The 21,952-nt window shown below is 34.1% G+C and overlaps 1 protein-coding gene across 1 annotated transcript in view; it reads right to left on the bottom strand.

The window, feature by feature from the left end:
• Positions 1 to 3,155: 3,155 nt before the first annotated feature.
• SYT16 (synaptotagmin 16) overlaps positions 3,156 to 21,952 on the bottom strand; it is a 165,250-nt gene continuing 146,453 nt past the window's right edge. The window contains exons 5-7 of the mRNA XM_031952688.1: positions 21,107 to 21,550; positions 17,455 to 17,644; positions 3,156 to 4,791 (exon numbers count right to left, since the gene is read on the bottom strand). Coding sequence (XP_031808548.1) covers positions 4,478 to 4,791; positions 17,455 to 17,644; positions 21,107 to 21,550 — 948 coding nt within the window. The 3' untranslated portion in view covers positions 3,156 to 4,477. The remainder of the gene's footprint in view (positions 4,792 to 17,454; positions 17,645 to 21,106; positions 21,551 to 21,952) is intronic.

Below are 21,952 nucleotides of genomic sequence, written 5' to 3'. Positions count from 1 at the left end.
AATTGTTTATACATCTTCATATTCCTCCTAAAATATGATCCTGAGAACTGGACACAGTCATCTAGTAGTTACTGCAAATATCTTGAAAAAAACATTCTCTATACTATGTGCAGCTGGCTTCTGAAGGGTATACTATCACTAAATTCAAGCTAAACTTAATTTTATTTACTTCTAAGTATATCTCCAGATTATGAATTTGATCACAGGCACTTTCACTCCCCCCAGTTTTGAAACTCAGATTTCCTCATCCTTCATTCTTCCCTTTGCTTCTATTTCAAAAGATGACACTTGATAACCCCTCTGCTTGTGCCATTGACATCTTATCTTCCTCTCTTTCCTAATAATCTGTTTTTTCCATCACTGATTCCTCTATCATCCACAAAAAATGTCCAGATAATCCCTGATATAATTTTTAAAACTCTTCATTTTACTCTACTATACTCTCAAAATATATTTCTATTACTCTCCTCTCACAATTCAGCTCTTTGGGATGAAAAACTTTATACTCTTTGCGTTGACTTTCTTACTTCCCATTCACTACTCAGTCCCTTCAATTTGTCTTCCAACTCCTCAGAGTATTAAAATTTTTCTCTCCAAGATCTTTTCACTGCCAAATTCCGAAGTTTTTCTTCATTTCTCATTCTTTTTAAACTCCCTTCAATGTTTGATGTATAAACCATTCAATCCCAGTGGATACTCTCACCTCTCTAAGTTTTTGTGCAGCTATTCTCTCCTGAATCACCTCCTATCTGTCTTACCACTCCTTCTCATTCCTTAATGCAGTAAATATATGTCTTATTTTCCATGTCTGACTTGTTCACAGCACAGAGCATAAAAAGGTCTGTCTTTGGAGGAAGAGAGTTTTTCTTAAACCTAGCAAATATTTTGCTAACTTGGTGTATTTAGAGTCAACAAAGAATTGTTTTTATCTTAAGAAAATTATATCATTTTAATTCTATCATAAGAAAATTTATGTTTTATTGAATTTCATGGACTGCTAATATTATACTGCATTCTAACCCTAAGATTAAATAATTTCCTTTCTAACTCTTTCTTTCATGGCTCTCATTTCTCTTCCAGATATTTTTCCACAAGCTCTCTAATTTCATTTATAAAAACTTTTTTGATTTTTTAAACTTTTGCTTCATCTCTTTTAGGAATTATAGTTGAGTTTGTGAGCATATTGTGGTTTTTTACAAGACTTTGCTTATAAAGATGTTTTGGATTTATTCTCTTATATGTTTATGTCTTGTCTTGAGCTTTCCTGCCACCAAAATAACTCATTTATGATGGGATTCTTTTTGAGTTTTCCAAGTCTTCCAACTTACTTCTAGACTTCATACTTGATAATGTGACAGGCCTCTTCTCTCTAGAGGGCTGGTCCTATGGCTGCTTTATTGGTTTATTGAGTGCTATGTTATTCTAGACTCTCAGGGACAGGAGGAAGAATGCAAAGTTTCAATGCTCCAAAAGTAGTGTTATCCAGGACAAAGTCTGATTCCTCCTTTCCTATTTTGAGTTCTACAAGGTTCTGAACTACAAGTTGGCCACATTTCATGTTAAAAGAGGTGAAACTTCCTCAGTTTGTTTAATTCTGCAGTAATTGATAACAGGGTCCAAGATAGCTATGTATCATGCAATAAAGGACAGAATGAGTGAAAGCAGATACTTAGAAGAATAATTCATTTGACTTTATCAAAACTCAGCAGGGAGGTAGAAGGAATTCTCAAATTAACAGTATAGCATTAGAAAAAATGAACAACATAGTAGTAAGGAAAGAACTTTTCAATGCAGAATAATTTCTATTCTATATCGAGACATGCTACTTTTTAAATAAAAACAAAAACCTTCAGTTACCCTTTATTATAAAATAAGGCTTTAAAGACATGATCATTATAAGAATTACATTAAATAACTAAAAATTGTGCTTCTTAAATTGCAAGTATTCCAGTGAAATATCAACAGGTTAGCTAGGTGAACTAAGCTAAAGTAGTCTTCCTACCATTTGAAATCCACTCCATCTTTCACTCTCCCAAGAGCCAATTTATATACAAAAGCATTAATCCAAAAGCCTTAAAAATGCAATCAAGCCTAAACTTTGCCAGGAAAAAAAAACTGAGTAAATACAAAGATAATATCTAAAATTCCAAATCAACAAAACAATAATTCTTCCTAATTTTAGCCTACATTATAATTCATATTTTTGTATTTATGTCAGTTTCATGTTGAGTGTTGTTAACTATGTAGACATCTAAATATTCAACACATTGCAGGACAATTCATGTGCTAATTTCTGTTTGTTACAGTGTATTCCTGGAAATTATGGCAAAAGAGAAACAATTAAAAGGTTGGCTAATCATGCATAAATGAACTCTTGTGTTCATCTGCCTATGTGCAGTACATTCCCAGAAATTATTAAATAAGCAAATAGCGGAGGAAGAGGTATTTATTAAATAGCATTGAATAATTTAGTGATGAAATACAAAATAGCCAAAAGCTAGGACTATATATCTAATAAAAGCAGCTATTTTTACAGATATAAATTTTAAAGTGAATGCCACAGTTTTGTAAAGATATTAAGAGAAGCATAGCATCACTGCCTTTTTCCCTTCAAAGAGCATGACATGAAGACTGAAGAATTATTAAAAATGAAATAAAGTCTTTGTGTTACCACTTAACCAACTGCTTTCTACTTTCAGTACTTATTTGACTTTCACTTCTCAATTCCACTTTCAGTCAGTTATCAAATCCTAATACCACGAACAAAATAATAAGGGCATTCAACACTTAATGGATATAATATTGGCAAAGCACTTTGAAGTCTTCTAAGGAAACCTAATATAAAAACACAGAGCAGCCTTATTGCTTTACATGCTTTCAATAACTCGGCAACAATATGTCAAATAGAACGAAAACTGGAGATCAAATAAAATGACCAGAGAAAATGGATATTTTTTTGTCCTTTTTGCTTTCATTTAAAAACAAGTTCAGTCATTTTTAATCATATTTGACCCCTCATGATCCCATTTTGGGTTTTCTTGGTAGAGTTACTAGAGTGGCTTGCCATTTCTTTCTCCAGTTCATTTTTCAGGTAAGGAAACTGAGACAAGAAGGATTAAGGGACTTGCCCATATTCACCAGCTAATGAGTATCTGAGGCCACATTTGAACTCACAAAGAAGAGTCTTCCTAACTCCAGGCCCAGAATTATATTCACCATGCCACCTGGCTGCCCAGTGCCTAAAAAAGCAAACTAATTGTCAAATGTCAAACCACTTCTTTAACAGCTATACAGTGTTCTATATGGCAGATATTAACAGTGTGAACACAGTAGAGTTGCCTGGTACCTGACCTGGGCATTATCAGGAGAGCCATGATATTTAGTGTTCTTTCTTTCATTTCAGTTTCAGGGAAGACATGTTATGCAAAAGAATGAATGGTATGAAGTCAATAGGCCTGGGTCCTTCCCTCAGCTCTGCTATTTACTATCTGTGTGACCTTGAATGCATCTTGTCTTTAGTTTCACATCTGTGGTTGATAAAATACATAGATTACATGTTTTCTAAAGTATTTCTTTTAGTCTATAATTCTATGTGAAATTATAAAGGATTTTCTTTTCATTTTTAATATCTCAAGAGTTCACTAGGTATCACCCTGGAGACAGGAAAAAGTCAACAATGAAATATAAACTCAAATGAAAAGCTGGAATAATTACAATTTAGGTACATGCAACCTCTTTTTTTCATTTTGTCAATTTAAAATCATAGGAATCAAACCCTTTGATACTAAAGAAACATAAATATGCACAAAATATTTAAAATAGCCTTTAACCAACATTTATGCTAATAACCTGATGAAAGTCTACAACCCATGACTCATGCCTATCATTAAATGTAAGTATTTATGATCAGTAAAGATTCCTTAATGAAAATCAGCTGAATAATGACAATCATTGACACTTTGAATGTTTGAAGAAATATTTGAGAAACTGCACATGCTACCTGAAAATATAACTCATTCAAGTGTTGGCAACTATACATTTTCACAAAGCAATTAAATCAAAAGAGTAAGTATTTGTTAAGCTTCTACTATGTGTAAGCTGCTTTAGGGCTGGAAATAGTGTCATAAAAGAGAGCTTAGGTTGCAGAATCAACATAGACAAAGTGTACAGAATAATATGCAGTTGGTGCAGATTTAATCTTGAAGTTCATCAGATCAACATAATTCAGAACAGGAGCGATACTATTATTGTTTAAACAGGTTTTTCCATCTTCTTGATTTTCTCACTTCTATTAATTAATTGGTCTGGTAAGAAACTCAACATAAAAACCTTGAAAGGTAAAAGTTCAGTGCTTCCATTTATAAATCCAAAGGAGGACAAGTTGCCTTAGAAAAGTCTGATAAATTATGTGTCAAATAGGGATCTACCAATGAGCAATGATCTGGAAGATTAGACAGATGACCTTGGGTTCAAGTGATCAAGATTCTAGCAAGGTGTGCCACCTGCAGATCTGCTGTCCCTTGGCTTCCTTCATTTCTTGCCAGTGGTCTTGTTCTTCCTCCCCACTGCTGTTCTGACCCAATGAAATCCATCCAATCATTTCTTTGCGCTTCATAGTACGTCTATTATAAATTGAGATCATCAATATGACATCGGAAAGCTGAAAGAGGGCTACCTGGAAAACAAACGTTTCCTTGTAAATGGGATTTGGCTGCCCTCTTCTGATGGATGTCTTACAACGGGACATCTCTTGGCCCACAGAGTTGAGAAGGAAGAGCTTCCCATAAGTATCTGTGAAAGAAAAAGAATGGGTGGGGAGAAAGAAAAGAAAAAAAATATTAATACTTGTTGCTCATTTGTTGTCTCACTACCTATCTATCAGGTCATTCAAATTTTCAATAGGTCCCTGCTTTCTATACACTGAGAAATAGCTTCATATCTCATCGATACAAATGAAAATTCTCAAGTTAAATGAATGGATTATTAGAGAAAATTTTCTTGCTCTTGATGAGTATTCTGTACAGAAATATATAGCTTCTTGAAGAATACTTGAAGGGAAAGTATAGAAAAGGATTTATATAGTCTTAAAACTTCTGTATACCTTGACACCAGGATCAATATTTATGTACATTTTACTTCACATGCATTTTTCTTTTTTATATCTAAAATAGATAGCCAGGCTTCATCATAATGGAGTGCTGGACCTGAAGTCAAGCAGACTTGGAATTCAAATACACACTCAGATATGTATTAGCTGTGTGACCTAAAAAAAAAATCAATGCAACTTTGCTTCCATTTCCTCAGCTGTAAAATGGGTATAATAATAGCATCTACCTCCCAGGGCTATTTTGAGGATCGAATGAGAAAATACTTGGAAAATACTTAGCACAGTTTCTGGCACATACTAGGTAAGCACTTAGTAAATGTTTGCTTGCTTCCTTTCTGAAATATAAATATAGAAAAATAAAAATAAAAAAGTTTTTAATTACTAATGATAATAACCTAATGTAAGGCATATTCAATATTACAAATGCTTGACATGGAGTTGTCTCCCTATGATCAAAACATAATGTATGTAGACATTTCTTACTTGAGGACCTGGAGAGGGGTAACAATTATGATAATTCTTTATCTCTATGCATTTGCTTCTTGTATCCCCTAAGATGTATCCCCTAAGTCTTTGCTGAGGCCTCTGGATTCTATCATCATGAAGCAATATAGTTATGATACAGCACTCTGATTCATTTCCCACAGCAGCAATTATCAGTATGACATTGGTCAAGTCATTAACCACTTTGATTTCATTTTTCAAATCTATAAAATGGAGATGAAAATGCTAGCTTGATTTGCCTTGTTCTCTAGCACAATATGTAACAATGACAAGCATTCTTTATAAAGTTGTCCCCAAAGAGAAAAGGGAAAAAAAGATCCAAATGATGTCAAAATAAATAGTATACTATTTTTGCACCTTTTTCCAGAAGAGAAAATTATAACAGATATGTCCTCTTGGACAGTTTATCACATCTATGTTCAGCTTGCTTAAATGTGATGTATCAAATTTCTATTAACTACTGGAGTATTTTGCAATGTTTCTCACTAGCCTAATGTGTGAGCTGTACTTTCAAGAATCTGTGTCAGGGTGTTTTCCCAATTTGATCATTCTATAAATCCCATTCAATGTAGGTTGCAAGTTGATTCCTGTTTATTGCTCACTCTCCTACAGAACCACAATTCTAACTTTTAAAAGTGTAAACCAGATTTCTGCAATTTTCTGTTCCCTCAAAGTGCCTCTAAGAAAGGAAATTACAACCTGCAGCTTTCTCTATGTTGATCTTTTTTTCCTATTCCCATTTGATGTGTTATTTTATGCACTTATCTGCTGAGAAACACAAGGTGTGAAATTACACATCAGGTGTGAAAACACTTCTCTGTCTCAAAAGCAGGGCTCTCCACTCTTCACACTGTTCCACACAAAAAAGCTGTCAAGAAACTGACAATTGGGAGGCAAACTGTGAGGTTCCACAGCTGCCCAGTCACATAATTCTTACAAGAAAAGTTTGATCCAGGGCCCAAACTACTTGAGCAATTTTCCTGCCAGCATAACCTGAAGGACTGAGGTTGACCCTTCAAACAAAGTTCTGCCCATTAGACAAAGAGAGCACTTTCAGGGTTTATCCTATCCCCATGATTGTTCTCTGATTATAGAAAAGGGCAGTTTAATACAATAACTGCATTTGTTCAAGGTGACTAGTAAGGTGTCACAAAGTACAAGAGGAAAGATAATAATTTACTAAACAATCCAGACACATTAGTACAGAAGGGAAAAGATGGACAAAATTTTTCCAGTAGGGCTGATGCTAAAATGAACATTTTGTCAGAAGCAACATGCCTCATTCTAAAATACCAGAAGACAAGCCTGCCTGTAGAACATTTGGACAGCTTGTGGGCCTGGCTTTGGACAGCTGGTAATTGATTTTAGAGCAGTAAATTTGCTGAGTTTTAGTAAACTCCCATTCAATTCAAGTCAATAAATATGTATTAAGCACCTACTAAGTAAGACACTGTGCTAGACACTGGAAATATCCTGATATTTCAAAGAATTTGTGATCTCATCCATATGTGTACCAGCATTATATCTAAGGAGGACATAGGACTTTGTCCCAAGCACTGGCATCTAGGAAGGTGTCACTTTAGTCCTGAAATCCTACCCCTATATCAGATTTGGAGAACAAGGAAAGACTAAAATAGGGTAAAGGATCTGGGAAAGGAGATTGGGGAAGGAGGATTAATGAATAGCCACCCTCTTCTCTGACATGATAGTACCCACTATAGACCTATTTCTCCTGAGCCTATGTGCTTTTCCCAGCTTTCAAAATCTATTTCCCCTACTATCTCTCACCATATTATTATCCCTTTTCTGCTTAGCATGTTGCCTCCTCAGTCTTTGTCTTTTGAAATTCCTCTTCATCTTAAATCTTTTCATTTTATCTTCTGGTGATCACAGAAACCTAGATTTATGCTGAAGAAACCTAGTTTCCTGGCACTCTCTTTAAGATTGGTTGCTTCTCTCATAAACTAGGATACACTGCAAAGAGCAGGAGCTGCCATATTCCTTGCTTCTCACTGCTACTTTCAATCCCTACCCTGCCAAGCCTATCTCCATTATTCTCCCCTTTAAAGTTTTCTCTCTTCTGTCTAAATGGTTTTTTTTCTGATTATCTGTGGTTCTTAAGATCACTCTCCCTCTTCCTCAGTAAGAACCTATCACTTACCTCAGTCCTCTTCTCCCTGGGGGCCCAGTCCATCAACTTCCATGACCTCAGTCTCTATTCTACTTCAACAACACATAGAAGTAGCCCATGCTTTATTATTCTTCCACTCCCATCCCCACTCAAATGAATTTGCAAGAATTCTACAGTATCCTTTCCATACTTCAGCTTTCCTTATTGTGGTATTTTGTGTCAGCATTAGAAATTGAATGGAAATTTGGGGGAAGTTTTGTTGAAGCTGAAGACAACAGCAGAAGGCCAGCAGATGATACAGAAAAATTCTGGAAACTCAGAAATGCATAAAATATATGTATAGTATTGTATAATATCATATATTTTGTCTTTTAATGCCATAATAACTTATCAGGTATGAAGGAAGTGACAAAAAATTTTACAAGGATTTTTCATATTATAGGTGTGCTATACTCCTAATCCCCACAATGTGGAAGGGATTAGTATAGTTAACAGTTCTGATAAACATTTCCTTAGATCATTCAGATTGCAAAAGATCTCTGTTTGACCATGTATTGCAACTTACCTACCTCCCACTATAAATCAGCCATATTGGAATCATTCAACATTCTGGGGCTCTTATTTAACAAGTCCTAATTACACAGGTGCTAATATCAGCCATTCTCCACCCCCCCAAAAAAAAGTCTCTATGGAGCAGCTGTGGGACGCAACCTTTTTTATTTTCAGTCTCCTTACCTATAAAATGGGGAACAATAGCAGTAATCACCTTAACGGGACCATTGTGAGGATTACATGACATAATGTGTGTAAAGAGCTTGTAAATCTTAAGATCAAATGAGATAGCATATAGAGTATTTGTAAAACTTAAAGTGCTACATAAATATTAATTACAGTAAATAATGAATATAATTATAAACTATTATTATTGCTCTAATTATTAAATGGAGATTATATATCTATGGAAAGATGATATATTCTACATATAATTTTATAGAGAATAACATTATTCTAATATTAATCAAACTCATTAGAAAATGGGATATCTCAAAATCCTAGTCAACTTAATGTTACTATATATTAATTATCAATTTTCTTTTATGTGTGTGTTATTTATATTTTTATTATAGCTTTTTATTTACGAGATATATGCATGAGTAATTTTTCAGCATTGACAGCTGCAAAACCTTTTTTCCAATTTTTCCCCTCCTTCCCCCCACTCCCTCCTCCAGATGGCAGATTAAGGTATATGTTAAATACAAAATATGTATACATATCCATACAGTTATTTTGCTGCACAAGAAGAATCGAACTTTGAAATAATGTACAATTAATCTGTGAAGGAAATCAAAAATGCAGGTGGGCAAAAACAGAGGGATTGGAAATGCTATGTAGTGATTTACGCTCATTTCCCAGAGTTCTTTCACTGGGTATAGCTGGTTCCATTCATTATTGGACAAATGGAACTGATTTGGTTCATCTTATTGTTGAAGAGAGCCACGTCCATCAGAATTGATCATTATATAGTATTGTTGCTGAAGTATATAATGATCTCCTAGTCCTTCTCATTTCACTCAGCATCAGTTCATGTAAATCTCTCCAGGCCTCTCTGAAATCATTCTACTGGTAATTTCTTACAGAACAATAATATTCCATCATATGCCACAATTTATTCAGCCATTCTCCAATTGATGGGCATCCCCTCACTTTCCAGTTTTTGGCCACTACAAACAGAGCTGTCACAAACATTCTTGCATATACAGGCTTCTTTCTCTTCTTTAAGATCTCTTTGGGATATAAGCCCAGTAGTAACACTGCTGGATAAAAGGCTATGCACAATTTGGTAAGTTTTTGAGCATAGTTCCAAATTGCTCTCCAGAACGGCTGGATTAATTATCAATTTTCAAAGAAAAAAATATATCATATTAAATTTATAAAATACTAAAGTATCTTACATTGCCTTTGGGTAGAGGTATTAAAATGAGCCAGTATTGAGTTAGAAAACAAAAAAAAAATCATTTTTAAAAGTATAGTAGTTTAAGTTCAAACTACACTTGAAAAAGAATCACCACTACTATTATAATTAATTATTGCCATTGTTATTGATTGATAGAAATAACAGTGATCCAAATTAAAACCAGCAACTGCAACGTCCTGCAAAACTACCAGTGCTGCCTGGAATTAATTTAAAATATAATCGGGGAATTTCTAATAAAATACATAAAATGTAATACAATATAGGCATTGTTAATTTGTGTTTGAGCCTTGAATTAGCTAGAATTTAAACAGCAAGAAAGCTCATCAGTTTAAAAATATTCTTAAAAGCTGGTATGAAGCTTGTTAAATTTTAGAAGCAGATAGAGTTTGGCCCTTTGTTCTCAGACTCATGTTAAGCATACTTTAGCAATTTCCTAATGAATTTATCCTAATGAACAGAGAAAGGCAAAATTTTAAAGGCATTCTTCATTTTAAAAAAAGCTGTCATACAAATATAAGGGAGAAACCATTATCAAATTGAGGTGTGTCCCTATCAACCTGAGGAAATTACAAGCCATGAACTCTTATTAGCCTCTAATCAAATGTAAAAAAATCTATTCAACTAACTAATAGGATGTGGAGAATTCAAAACAATTAGTTGATTAAAGAATCAGCTACTACTGAGGCCCATCAATTGGGAGATGGCTAAATAAGTCATAGTATATGAAAGTCATGGATTATTATTGTTTTATAAGAAAAAATAAGCAGACTAAATTCAGAAATGCCTGGAAAAATTTAAATGAACTGATGCTGAGTAAAGTGAACAGAACCAAGAGAACATTGTACACAGTAACAAGATTATGTGATGTTCAACTGTGATAGACTTGGCTCTTTTCAACAGTGAGTTGATTCAAAGCAATTCCAATAGACTTGGGATGGAAAGTGTCATCCATTTTCAGAGAGAACTATAGAAAATGAATGTGGATCAAAGTGTATAGTATTTTCACCTTTTTTGATTTTGTTCTTCATTTGCTTAAGGTTTTTTTCTTTCCTTTTGTTTTTTTTCCCTTTTGATCTGATTTTTCTTGTGAAGCATGACAAATTTGGAAATATGTTTAGAAGAAATGCACATGTTTAACTTGTATCAAATTGCTTGCTGCTTGGGGAGGGGCAAAGGGAGAAGGAAGGAGAAAGATTTGTAAAACAGTGTTTTTCAAAGGTGAATGTGGAAAACTATCTTTGCGTGTATTTGGAAAAATAAAATACCATATAAAAAAGAAACAGCCATTCTTTCTTGGAAGTCTATAAAAATTAACTGATGATCATCTTTAAAACTCAACTTTTGAGGACTGAACCTTCTTTTTTTTCCTTTGTGCATTCCAATAAAATGAAGCAATTGAAAGGGTAGAAGGTTGTTTTGCTTACTCTTCTTCCTCCCCCCCCCCAACATTCCCACTCCCTTCCACACACACACATACAACCACCATGAGGCAATAATGGAAACTTACACCAAGAGCGTATGACTATGGGATATGGGTTTGTATGTGGCATAAGAAGGAAGTTCAAACACATTGTTTCAGAATCCCAAGCTCCTAGAGAGAAAGGATTCTGAATTTTCTGAGCAGCACAACAAAATCTAGCCTTCTAGTAAAAAAAATATAATTACAGAATAGCAACAGTCTCAGGAATTACCTTAAATTAAGAATTCCTAAACTCGGGAATTGGGCAATGGCTATTTTAGAGTTTTGCAGACTTTTAGTCTGTCAGCTAATCTCAAATAGAGTACATTTGGTTCTTAGCCTGGTGTTTGTGATCACAGTGATCAGATTTCTTTGGATTTTGAATCCCACCTGAGCTTCCTTGACTGATGACTATAGGTTCCTTGCCCCTACAAACAGAACACTGAAGGCTTCAGGTGATCTAGAGTATGTATCTCTGGTCAGAGTCTTGATAGACTTCTGTCTTATTGACTTGAGTATGATGCTTTTTCCATAGGATCAATTTCTCCAAAAATTGGATTTTTGGTTCTCTAATTTGTGAAGTCTTGGGCTGGATGAAGAAGTTTCCTGTTTTGTTTTACATGTCTTGAATCTTTATTTCATCTAGGGCCCTTTGTAAAGGTTTTTCTCCCTCCACATCTCATTTTAGAGACAGTGGGGGAGAGGGGAGGGGAAGACTGGAAGTTACTGATTGGTGACCTAAACCAATGTTTATCACTTCTCTGGGCCTCATTCCCTATTTACAAAATGAAAGAGGTAAATTCAATTCTCTATAAGGCCTCTTCCAAATCTAAAAGAGATTATGTGATTCTAGGCTAGGGCCTTCTGCATTAGCTCTTGATCTTCACTCCTTACACTAAGCAACCTAATTTACTTTTCTCTTTGTCTTTCCTAAAGTTGTTGCCATTGTGTGTGTCTAACGAGGTTAATATGCTGCTGTTCTAAGTATTATCATTTGGGATATAATTACCATGTATGGTTAATCATGCACATGCTGAGAAGCTGGGTAAGTTGTTGTTTTTAACTGGAGGGAACATCTTAATGATAGTTTTTGACAAGTTATATTTATGTGAACAATATAATTGCATGGAGTAGAAGCAAGCTTGGATCAGGCATAAGATAACTTGGTCGAAGATTAACCATCAATGTTTTCTGAGAGTGCCAGCATCCTTAGCCCTGAGGTGCTATGTTCATTTAACAAGGGAGCAACTCACACTCAAGGGGGTAAACTAAATTACTAGAGTCATATCACAATTGAGAGGCTAGATTAGAACTTTACAGCTGCCTAACTTGTCAGGGAACTTACTATTGTCCCATGAAGTCTGGCTCAGGCAACTACTAAATTGACCCATTCTTTAACTCACTCTTTTTTTTCCATCATAAGGGTATATAAAAATGTTAAATTCATATCAAGAGCCTAACCCTGGAAACTTCATCAGTAGTACTTATTTTTTTCTGAATAGAACATAGTTTATTAACCTAAGAGAATGAAGAATGGATGTTTAAATCTTTGAATAATCAACAAAATTCTCTGTGCTTTAAAATACATAAATTTTAAATATAAAAAAGAAAGAAGAGAATTTTGTTTCATTTAACAAGGGAGCAACTCACACTCAAGGGGGTAAACTAAATTAGTTAGTAGCATGTGCCATCAAAATTTCTCTGGAATTATGCCAATAAGAACTACAAAGTCTTTCAATTATATGTAGACTATTCTTCTGTTTACTTCACTTTGCATCAGTTCATATGGGTTTTCCCATATATTTCAGAAATCATCCTTTTCATTATTATAGCAAAAGACTATTTAATTTACATTCATATGCCGCTATTTACTCAGGTGTTCCCCAATTGATGCACATCCTCTCAGTTTTCAATCATTTGTCACACAAGAAAAAGAAAAGAATTGCTATGAAAATTTTGTATATATAGGTCCTTTTCCTCTTTTTTTGGATTTCTATGAGGTAAAGCCCTATTTTAGTGATATTGCTGCGTCACTGTTCAATGGCCTTTTGACCACAATTCCAAAATGCTTTCCAGAATAGTTAGACTAGATCACAGCTCCACCAACAATGCATTAGTGTGTTTGTTTTCCCATATCTCCTCTATCTTTCGCTATTTTTTTTTTTTTGGTCATCTTACCCAGTTTCACATTTATGAGATAGTACCTCAGAGTTGTTTTAATTTGCATTTCTCTAGTTATTAGGGATTTAGAGCATATTTTCATATGATTATTAATGTTTAATGTATTTTTCTGAAAACTGCCTATTTAGATCCTTTTAAAGAGGCAGGTAGGTGATACACCTGTTGGAGTGTCAGTCTGAGGTTAAGAAGAGCTGAGTTCAAATCCAGCCTATCATATGTACCAGCTATGTGTCCCTGGGGAAGTCACTTAACCCAATTTGCCTCAGTTCCCTCATCTGTACAATAAGCTGGAGAAGAAAATGACAAACAATTCCAGAATCTTTGTAAGAAAATCCCAAATAAAGGTCTTTATGACCAAAGCAGAACTAGAGATCATTACTGATCACAAAATAGAAAATTTCGATTATACCAAACTGAAAAGTTTTTGTACAAACAAAACTAATGCAGACAAGATTAGAAGGGAAGCAATAAACTGGGAAAATATTTTTACAGTCAAAGGTTCTGATAAAGGCCTCATTTCCAAAATATATAGAGAATTAACTCTAATTTATAAAAAATCAAGCCATTCTCCAATTGAAAAATGGTCAAAGGATATGAAGAGACAATTCTCAGATGAAGAAATTGAAACTATTTCTAGTCATATGAAAAGATGCTCCAAGTCATTATTAATCAGAGAAATGCAAATTAAGACAACTCTAAGATACCACTACACACCTGTCAGATTGGCTAAGATGACAGGAAAAAATAATGATGATTGTTGGAGGGGATGTGGGAAAACTGGGACATTGATGCATTGTTGGTGGAGTTGTGAACGAATCCAACCATTTTGGAGAGTAGTTTGGAACTATGCTCAAAAAGTTATCAAACTGTGCATACCCTTTGATCCAGCAGTGTTACTACTGGGATTATATCCCAAAGAGATTATAAAGAAGGGAAAGGGACCTGTATGTGCACGAATGTTTGTGGCAGCCCTTTTTGTAGTGGCTAGAAACTGGAAACTGAATGGATGTCCATCAGTTGGAGAATGGCTGAATAAATTGTGGTATATGAAAATTATGGAATATTACTGTTCTGTAAGAAATGACCAACAGGATGATTTCAGAAAGGCCTGGAGAGACTTACACGAACTGATGCTGAGTGAAATGAGCAGGACCAGGAGATCATTATATACTTCAACAACAATACTATATGATGACCAGTTCTGATGGACCTGGCCATCCTCAGCAACGAGATCAACCAAATCATTTCTAATGGAGCAGTAATGAACTAAACTAGCTATGCCCAGAAAAAGAACTCTGGGAGATGACTAAAAACCATTACATTGAATTCCCAATCCCTATATTTATGCACACCTGCATTTTTGATTTCCTTCACAAGCTAATGGTACAATATTTCAGAGTCTGATTCTTTTTCTACAGCAAAATAACGTTTTGGTCAGGTATACTTATTATGTATCTAATTTATATTTTAATATATTTAACATCTACTGGTCATCCTGCCATCTAGGGGAGGGGGTGGGGGGGGGTAAGAGGTGAAAAATTGGAACAAGAGGTTTGGCAATTGTTAATGCTGTAAAGTGACCCATGCATATGTCCTGTAAATAAAAGGCTATTAAATAAAAAGAAAAAGAAAAAAAAAAAAAGAAAATCCCAAATAGGTCACAAAGAATTGGACACTTATGAAATGTCTGAACAACATATCCTTTGACAATCATTTAGAGAATGGTTCTTATTCTTTTAAATTTGATTCAATTTCCTATATATTTTACAAATGAGATCTCCATCAGACAAATTTACTGTAAGATTTTTTTCTCCAATTTTTTTCTCATTTTAGTAGCATTGGTTTTGTTAAAAATCAATGTTTTAGTCATTGCAAAAACTTTTTTTTTAATTTATATAATCCAAATTATCCATTTTATCTCCTGAAAACCTCTCTATCTCTTGTTTGCTCATGAACTTTTTTCTTGTCTATAGATCTGATAGGTAATTTCTTTCTTGGTCCTTCAGTACTTCTTAATAATAACTATTCTTGAAGACTGGGATCTCTTCACTGTCATGTATATAAAGCTTAGTGATTAAGCAAAATACAAAACCACCTTCTTTCCCCTTTTCTTCAGCAAAAAGCAGCAGTAGACAGAGCACCACTTCTGAAATCAAAGGACCTAGATTTAAATCCTGTTTATCAGTTATTGGCTTGGACTTGGAGAGTTTAAATAACTTGGAGAAGTTATTTAAACTGTGGTTCATATATCAGGCAAAATGAAGGAGGGAAGATCTATGGAAAAGACTGGTAGCAGCTTTGCACAGAATTATATAAGTTCAGTTATCAGATGTCCCAAATGTCACTTCAAAAACAAAACCATCTCTAGTAAATAAATACTATTGCACAATTAAGAAACAGAAAATGCAGCAATGATCTGTATCCAAAATAACTATGTTGCCTGCTTTGAATATCAGGGCTATCTGAAAGCTTCATGAGCATTAGTGTTACCCAGAGCTCAGGAGTTTTCCCTTGCTAATTTTAAATTAAATTATTAATTTAATAATTTATTGTTATTTATTAATGTATTATGTTTTTGTTATTTAGATATATAATAATAATAAATTAATTAATAAAAATTAAATAATTTTAAACTCCCACCTAAAAACCAATGGGCTTAATAAAGATAGACTAAAATAAACCCTGTCACATAAAAAAAAAATGTGGTCTTCTGCAGAGTTGAATAGCAACAAGTCATAGACCCAAATCTGAATGTAGATTTTGGTCAGGTGGTGTTGTTCCTTGCATAGTCATATGCCAAAGATGGGTTACTTATGTCCATTTCCTTTCATTACTCATTTCATAAGCAATGACTTCCCATTTCTTGGCTGGCCAACCTCCAGGCCATGGATCAAAAAAATATGTTGAAATAATAGAAATTTTAAGTGCAGTAGAATTTACTTCTCATCATTACTCAACCCAGGAAGGTAATAAAAGAAAGGAGCAAATACAGAATTATGTGTAAAGATAAGTTTGAGCACTAGTTTCTTTTGTGAAGTATGGAGATCTGTGATGTAAACTGAAAGACATCTGATATGACACAATCGATAAAGTATCAGGAAGTATTAGGAAGACCATGGTTCAAATCCAGCCCCAATTACTTATCAGTTGTGTGAAGCTGGGCAAGTCACTTAATCTCTATTTGCCTCAGTTTCTTCAACTGTAAAATGGAGACCCACCACTCAGGATTGTTGTAAGATTCAAATGAGATGATAATTGTAAAGTGCTTATTATAATACCATTTAAATATTAGCAGTTATCAAATATGGCTGAGTTTTTCTTGACTGAATTAGAAGGGGAGTTTGATATTGTCCTACTTGAAGGTTGGTTATATCTTTTCAAATAAGAGTTTTCCAGCACTAGAGCCAGTCCAAGTAAAGACTAGCAGTCAAGCAAGAATTAACCTACTTTTAATAAAGTAAAACTAACACAATTAAAATAGTATTAAATGCTACAATAAGCCACCAAGAAGGTTTCAAAAAACTGAGAGTAGAAAAGACCACTATGTATAAGGGATTGAATAGAATCATAAGACGTGGAAGGCATCTTTCAACTTCCTAACTTGACAATGAAGAAACTGAGTTAAAGAAAGGATAAAAAATTTGTTTCAGGTGACATAGAAGAGTAAGTCATAGACTAAAACTCAGTTATCCTAATTCCCAGCATTTTATTTAGGGGGACAGGTTCAACTATATCATACTGATTATTTAGTGGTATCTTTTCTAGTAATGAGATATTCCAATTCAGGATCCTAATAGTACCTGAATTATTTGGCCTTATTAATATATTTCAATTATATTGCTGAATATGGTACAGTTTTTTTATACTTAAAAATAAATTTTTATATATAAACATTAAAATAGGATTCAGCATATTGGGTATTGGGAAATCTTTGGATTTTGAGTTTCCACTTAATTAAGTAGGGAAACATTGAAAAACTCATCTAAACTTTATTAAGATCTTTTTTAGTATTAAAATTATAGAAATAAGACAGAGGCAGGTGTGGTTTCAACTAGTCTCTGTAAGTACTTTTGCTGGCAGAACAGAATTTCACTTACCAGGAGGTCTGTTAATAGCAAGGTTTCGGAAATGGCTGCCTTTGATAATTTCTACAGATAATCGTCCCGTTGTAGCATTATATGACAATCCCACCAAGAGCTCTGGCACCCCTCCATGAGACAAAGACTGTGTGGATGAAGCACTATCACTGTGAGAAACTGCAGACAGGCTGAGCTGAGACTCTCCACTCTGGCAGGAAAGAACAACAAAGAAACCATTGGGACACTTCACACTACTTCTTTTTCTATCCAGCTTACATTATGTTGGGTGAAATTGTGACATGATTTCAATGGCTGCCAAAGATTTCAAATTGTGCACCCTACGTGAATAATAATGGGGCAGGAGGACAGAATCAAGGCTAAGGTCTCTGCATCATTAGCCAGACACATTTGTTTAAAGATCTGTCTCTGTTCAATATTTCCTCTCTGAAAACAAAAGGCTATGGATGTTATTACCAATGTAAATCAAAACCTTGAATATATACACACAGATAATAATACATTTAATATAAACCAAAATTCCCCTTAGAGTAATTTCTACTTGAATGTTTTAACAGAATTTATCTACTCTAGCACTGCTTCTGTTCCCTATTGTTTCTTAATGAATATAGCAATGCATAAAATCATGATTTTGGAATATATTACAACATAGGAAACATGGGATCTCTCTCTCTCTTTTTTTTAATTTTTTGAAGGCTGTAAATTCTACCTGCTCTCTCCTCTCCCTCTCCCCCCAGAAAATAAATGAAAATGAAATTCTACAATTATCTGAAAAAAGGTTCTCACCCATTTTATAGATAAGTTAATGTGAGGTTGTACATTGTTGTATCTTTGGGGATAGAAAAATAATCTTTGATTTAATTCACATGGAGAACTACCAGTGTGGACACTTTCTTCACTGAGGCAGTTAGGAAATTCTTTGTACATACAGGCTTAGGAAGCATCCACATGACACAATGGATAATATGCTGGGCCCAGAACCAGGAAGACCTGACTTTAAACCCCATTCCAGATACTTACTAGCTATGTGACCCAAGACAACTTACTTAATCTCTGTCTCAGTCTCTTTAACTATAAAATGGGGATAATAACAGCAGCTACTTCACAAGATTGTTGTGAAGATCAAATGAGATATTTATAAAGTGCTTATCTAGTGCAGTGCCTAACCCATACTCTATAACTGCTTATTCCCTGTTGCATAGCACTTGCCTAATTAGTAAGTGATTAAAGTCAAATTTTAAGTCAAGTCTTCCTGGCTCAAGGCCAGTGCTCTATCCCCTGAGCCATCCAGCTGCTTCAAAGTGTAGTATCATAGTGTAGCTATCATAGCTCTATTATTTTACAGATGAGGAAACTAAAAATCATAGAGGGAAACCGACTTGTCTATGTTCTCTTAGTCACTAGATTTAGAGTCAAAAGACCTTGACTCAAAGACTAGATATACTATTTATTACCTGTGTGAACTTAGGAAAAATCATTCACTTCTACTTGGCTCAGTTTGCTCAAAAGAATTTAATTATATTATAATCAAGACCCAATCCAGTTCTAAAATGCTATGATGGTATATAAATTTAAGCTATTATAGGTCATTGTAAAAAATGGGGGAAATAACCTCAATATCCAATAATGGGGAATGGCTAAAGCAAATTGTAGGGCAGTGTAATATAGTGAATAGAGAGCTTGTCTCCCAGCAAATCATGATGAGTTGAAGTCTGACACATATCATGCGACCATAGGCAATTTTCTTTTCTTTTTCTTTTTGTTTTTAAGCTTCTCAATGCTCCAATAAACTCTCTAAGACTAAAAGTTACAAAGCAAGAGCCAATATTCATTGGTAAAAGAAATTGTCTATGGTGAAAGTTCTCTATATTAATTAAAGCACTAATCTCATCCCTTCCTTTATCATATTAATAGAATATATGATGCAGTTTAAAATACCATACAGAGATAAAGCTAAGAAATTTAGAAAGATCTTTATGAAATAGAAAAAGAAAGCATTAGAACTAAAGAATGGAAAAATGCTGATATACTAAACTATGGGAGGGAAAAGTGAGATTGAATAAATAGAGAATCCTGATGATGTATTGGAGTGAGTAAAATATTGTTATGATTTATTAAGTGCTGAAATTAATTCATTTAATGTATAATTTTAATTTATTCAATCAATAAGTATTTACTACCTATTTTGCATATTAAAGAGTCTGTAAAGACAGAAGAAAAAAAAAATACTCCTGCTTTTTCTTATATACAATCTGACCTTTCTAAATCTATTTTCCTCATATATAAAATGAAGGAATTTGGAGGAAGAGATCTATAATGTTCCTTCTAACTCTGATTAATAATTAATAAAATAACAATTTCTCCAAAAGGAGAATGGACAGGTCCTCTACATGTGGTTTTTACTCTTCATTACTTTTCATATAGTTTATACCAGACTTAAGCAAGATGAAAAAAGATATGTATCATATTTCTACTCCTATGAAAAGGGTGATATTTCCTAGCTTCTTCTTCCATATCTGTCCTCAAATAGACACTAGATTTGGGATTCTATTGTATTTCAACTGATTTAAACTCTATCTTTATATTTCTTGATTCATGAATCTAACATTCTCTATATCTTAGACCTTCCCCTATCTACTTTTGCCCCCTTCCTGGGTGATATAATACTAACTTTGTTACTATCACAAAACGAATTATTATAGTAATAGGCTGCACTGTACAATATGATGTAAAACATTTCCAGTATTTCTCTACTTTAATGCCTACCCATTTTTTACACTTAAAAGTTGGATATTAAGATGCAAATTACCCAATTCCTGAAGGTACAGAAATTTAATGAAATGCATTCCTCCCTCCCTTTCAGCAACAGAAATTACAATAATTATGAGCAATTAACAATATATTTCTATTGTCCCATTAAGAGAACTAAGAATATGGTCTTTAAGGTCTTAGCTCTATTTTTTTGTTCTGAGAACTCATGGGAAAGAGGAAAAATGAGCATGATTAAATAGCTATTTTCAAATAGCCAACTTAAAAAAAATGGAGGGTCTCAAAAATAGATGCAAATATCCATTGCAGGAGCTAACTTTTCAACTTGAAAATCCAAGTGGCTCTTTTCTTAAAACCTGTCATAGGAAGAAAAGAATACCAAGAGGACCCACAAACACTTTATTTAATGGAATAAGGCCCACAGCAAGAGGATGTGCATCATCACCTGGAGTACCAGACTGCTAGCTTGATGACCTTTCCTCAAGTGTACATGGTGCATTCCAGTTTTTGAAAGTCTGGTCTTTGAATTTTTTTCCCATTGAAAAATTCAATCATTAATGAATCTCAAGGCCATATTCTTCTTAAATTCTGATGTCTTCCTTTTCCACCCTACCCTATTCTAGCCACTGTTTTTACTTCATAAAATGAACAAAAACCGAATAAATCTATCAAGTTAATGTGAAGGTAAAAATAAAGATCCCCTGTATCATAAGCAAAATTAATGGTTTATAAAGTGATTCTATGTGAAGCCCCAACAGAAAGTTAGACAGAAGGGTTCCTTGAATTATGATGTTTCTGCCTAATCATATTAAATCAATAGCTAGCAACCCTTATATCTCTAGCAAAATAGTTGGAATTGATTAACACCACCATAGATACTTACACTCATATTACTTCTTGGCTCCAAAACCAAAGTCACTTTCATTTTCTGTTTTTGGTACAACTGGCTGAGGTGAAACAAATTTTCTCCCATCATCTTTTCTCGTTTCATCTTGAGTAGAGCATATAGCCGGAACCGGACTGCATAGCCCCTCAGATCTTCAGGATCTACTCTACTAAAGAATACTTTCTCTTTGAAGATTGGGGTGGGCCCTCTTTGAACACTTGTCTTCCCCCTCTGCTTTTTTCTGGGAAGCAGGACCATGTGGACTTGCCATGCATCAGCACCACTCCGATCTTTATCTGGAATGTCCTGTGCCTTTACAACAGTCACTGCAAGCTTTTGGCTGGAAAGATTATATTCAAAGATGACATCTAAGTTTCCACACTTTGAGATGGGTTCACGGGCATTGGGAGGGAAATGAAGAGCATTGAGTCCATCAGACTCCTGTGACAAGATATGAATGGGAACAAGTAAATAATTTTTCAGTAGTCAATGAAGTCCTTACAAAGTCCATACAATTGAGGCTGACCTATCTGCTTAAGTATTAACATAGAATTAAATCAGATATGACTTTCCGTAAGTCACAGACTCCACCATGATTTTCTGAAGACATATCCAAAATATGAGAAATTGAACCTGATTTTGAACTGATCTAATCAAGCCATCCATTTCTTCTGAGGATTTTAATCTTGCTGAGGACTCATAGCAGAAAATAATATAAAGAGAGATATGCATCCATATATCTACATTAACAATGAATTTTGTTATTTACATCATAATCATTTTTTGATGTCTACCCTACCATTATAAATGTGATCAACAAAATAACTGTGTTAACAGTACAAA

Source organism: Sarcophilus harrisii, chromosome 2, assembly GCF_902635505.1.
Source record: "Sarcophilus harrisii chromosome 2, mSarHar1.11, whole genome shotgun sequence".
Lineage (NCBI taxonomy): Eukaryota > Metazoa > Chordata > Mammalia > Dasyuromorphia > Dasyuridae > Sarcophilus > Sarcophilus harrisii.
Note: the sequence above shows the minus strand (reverse complement) of the source record. Positions and strands in the feature narration are given on the sequence as shown.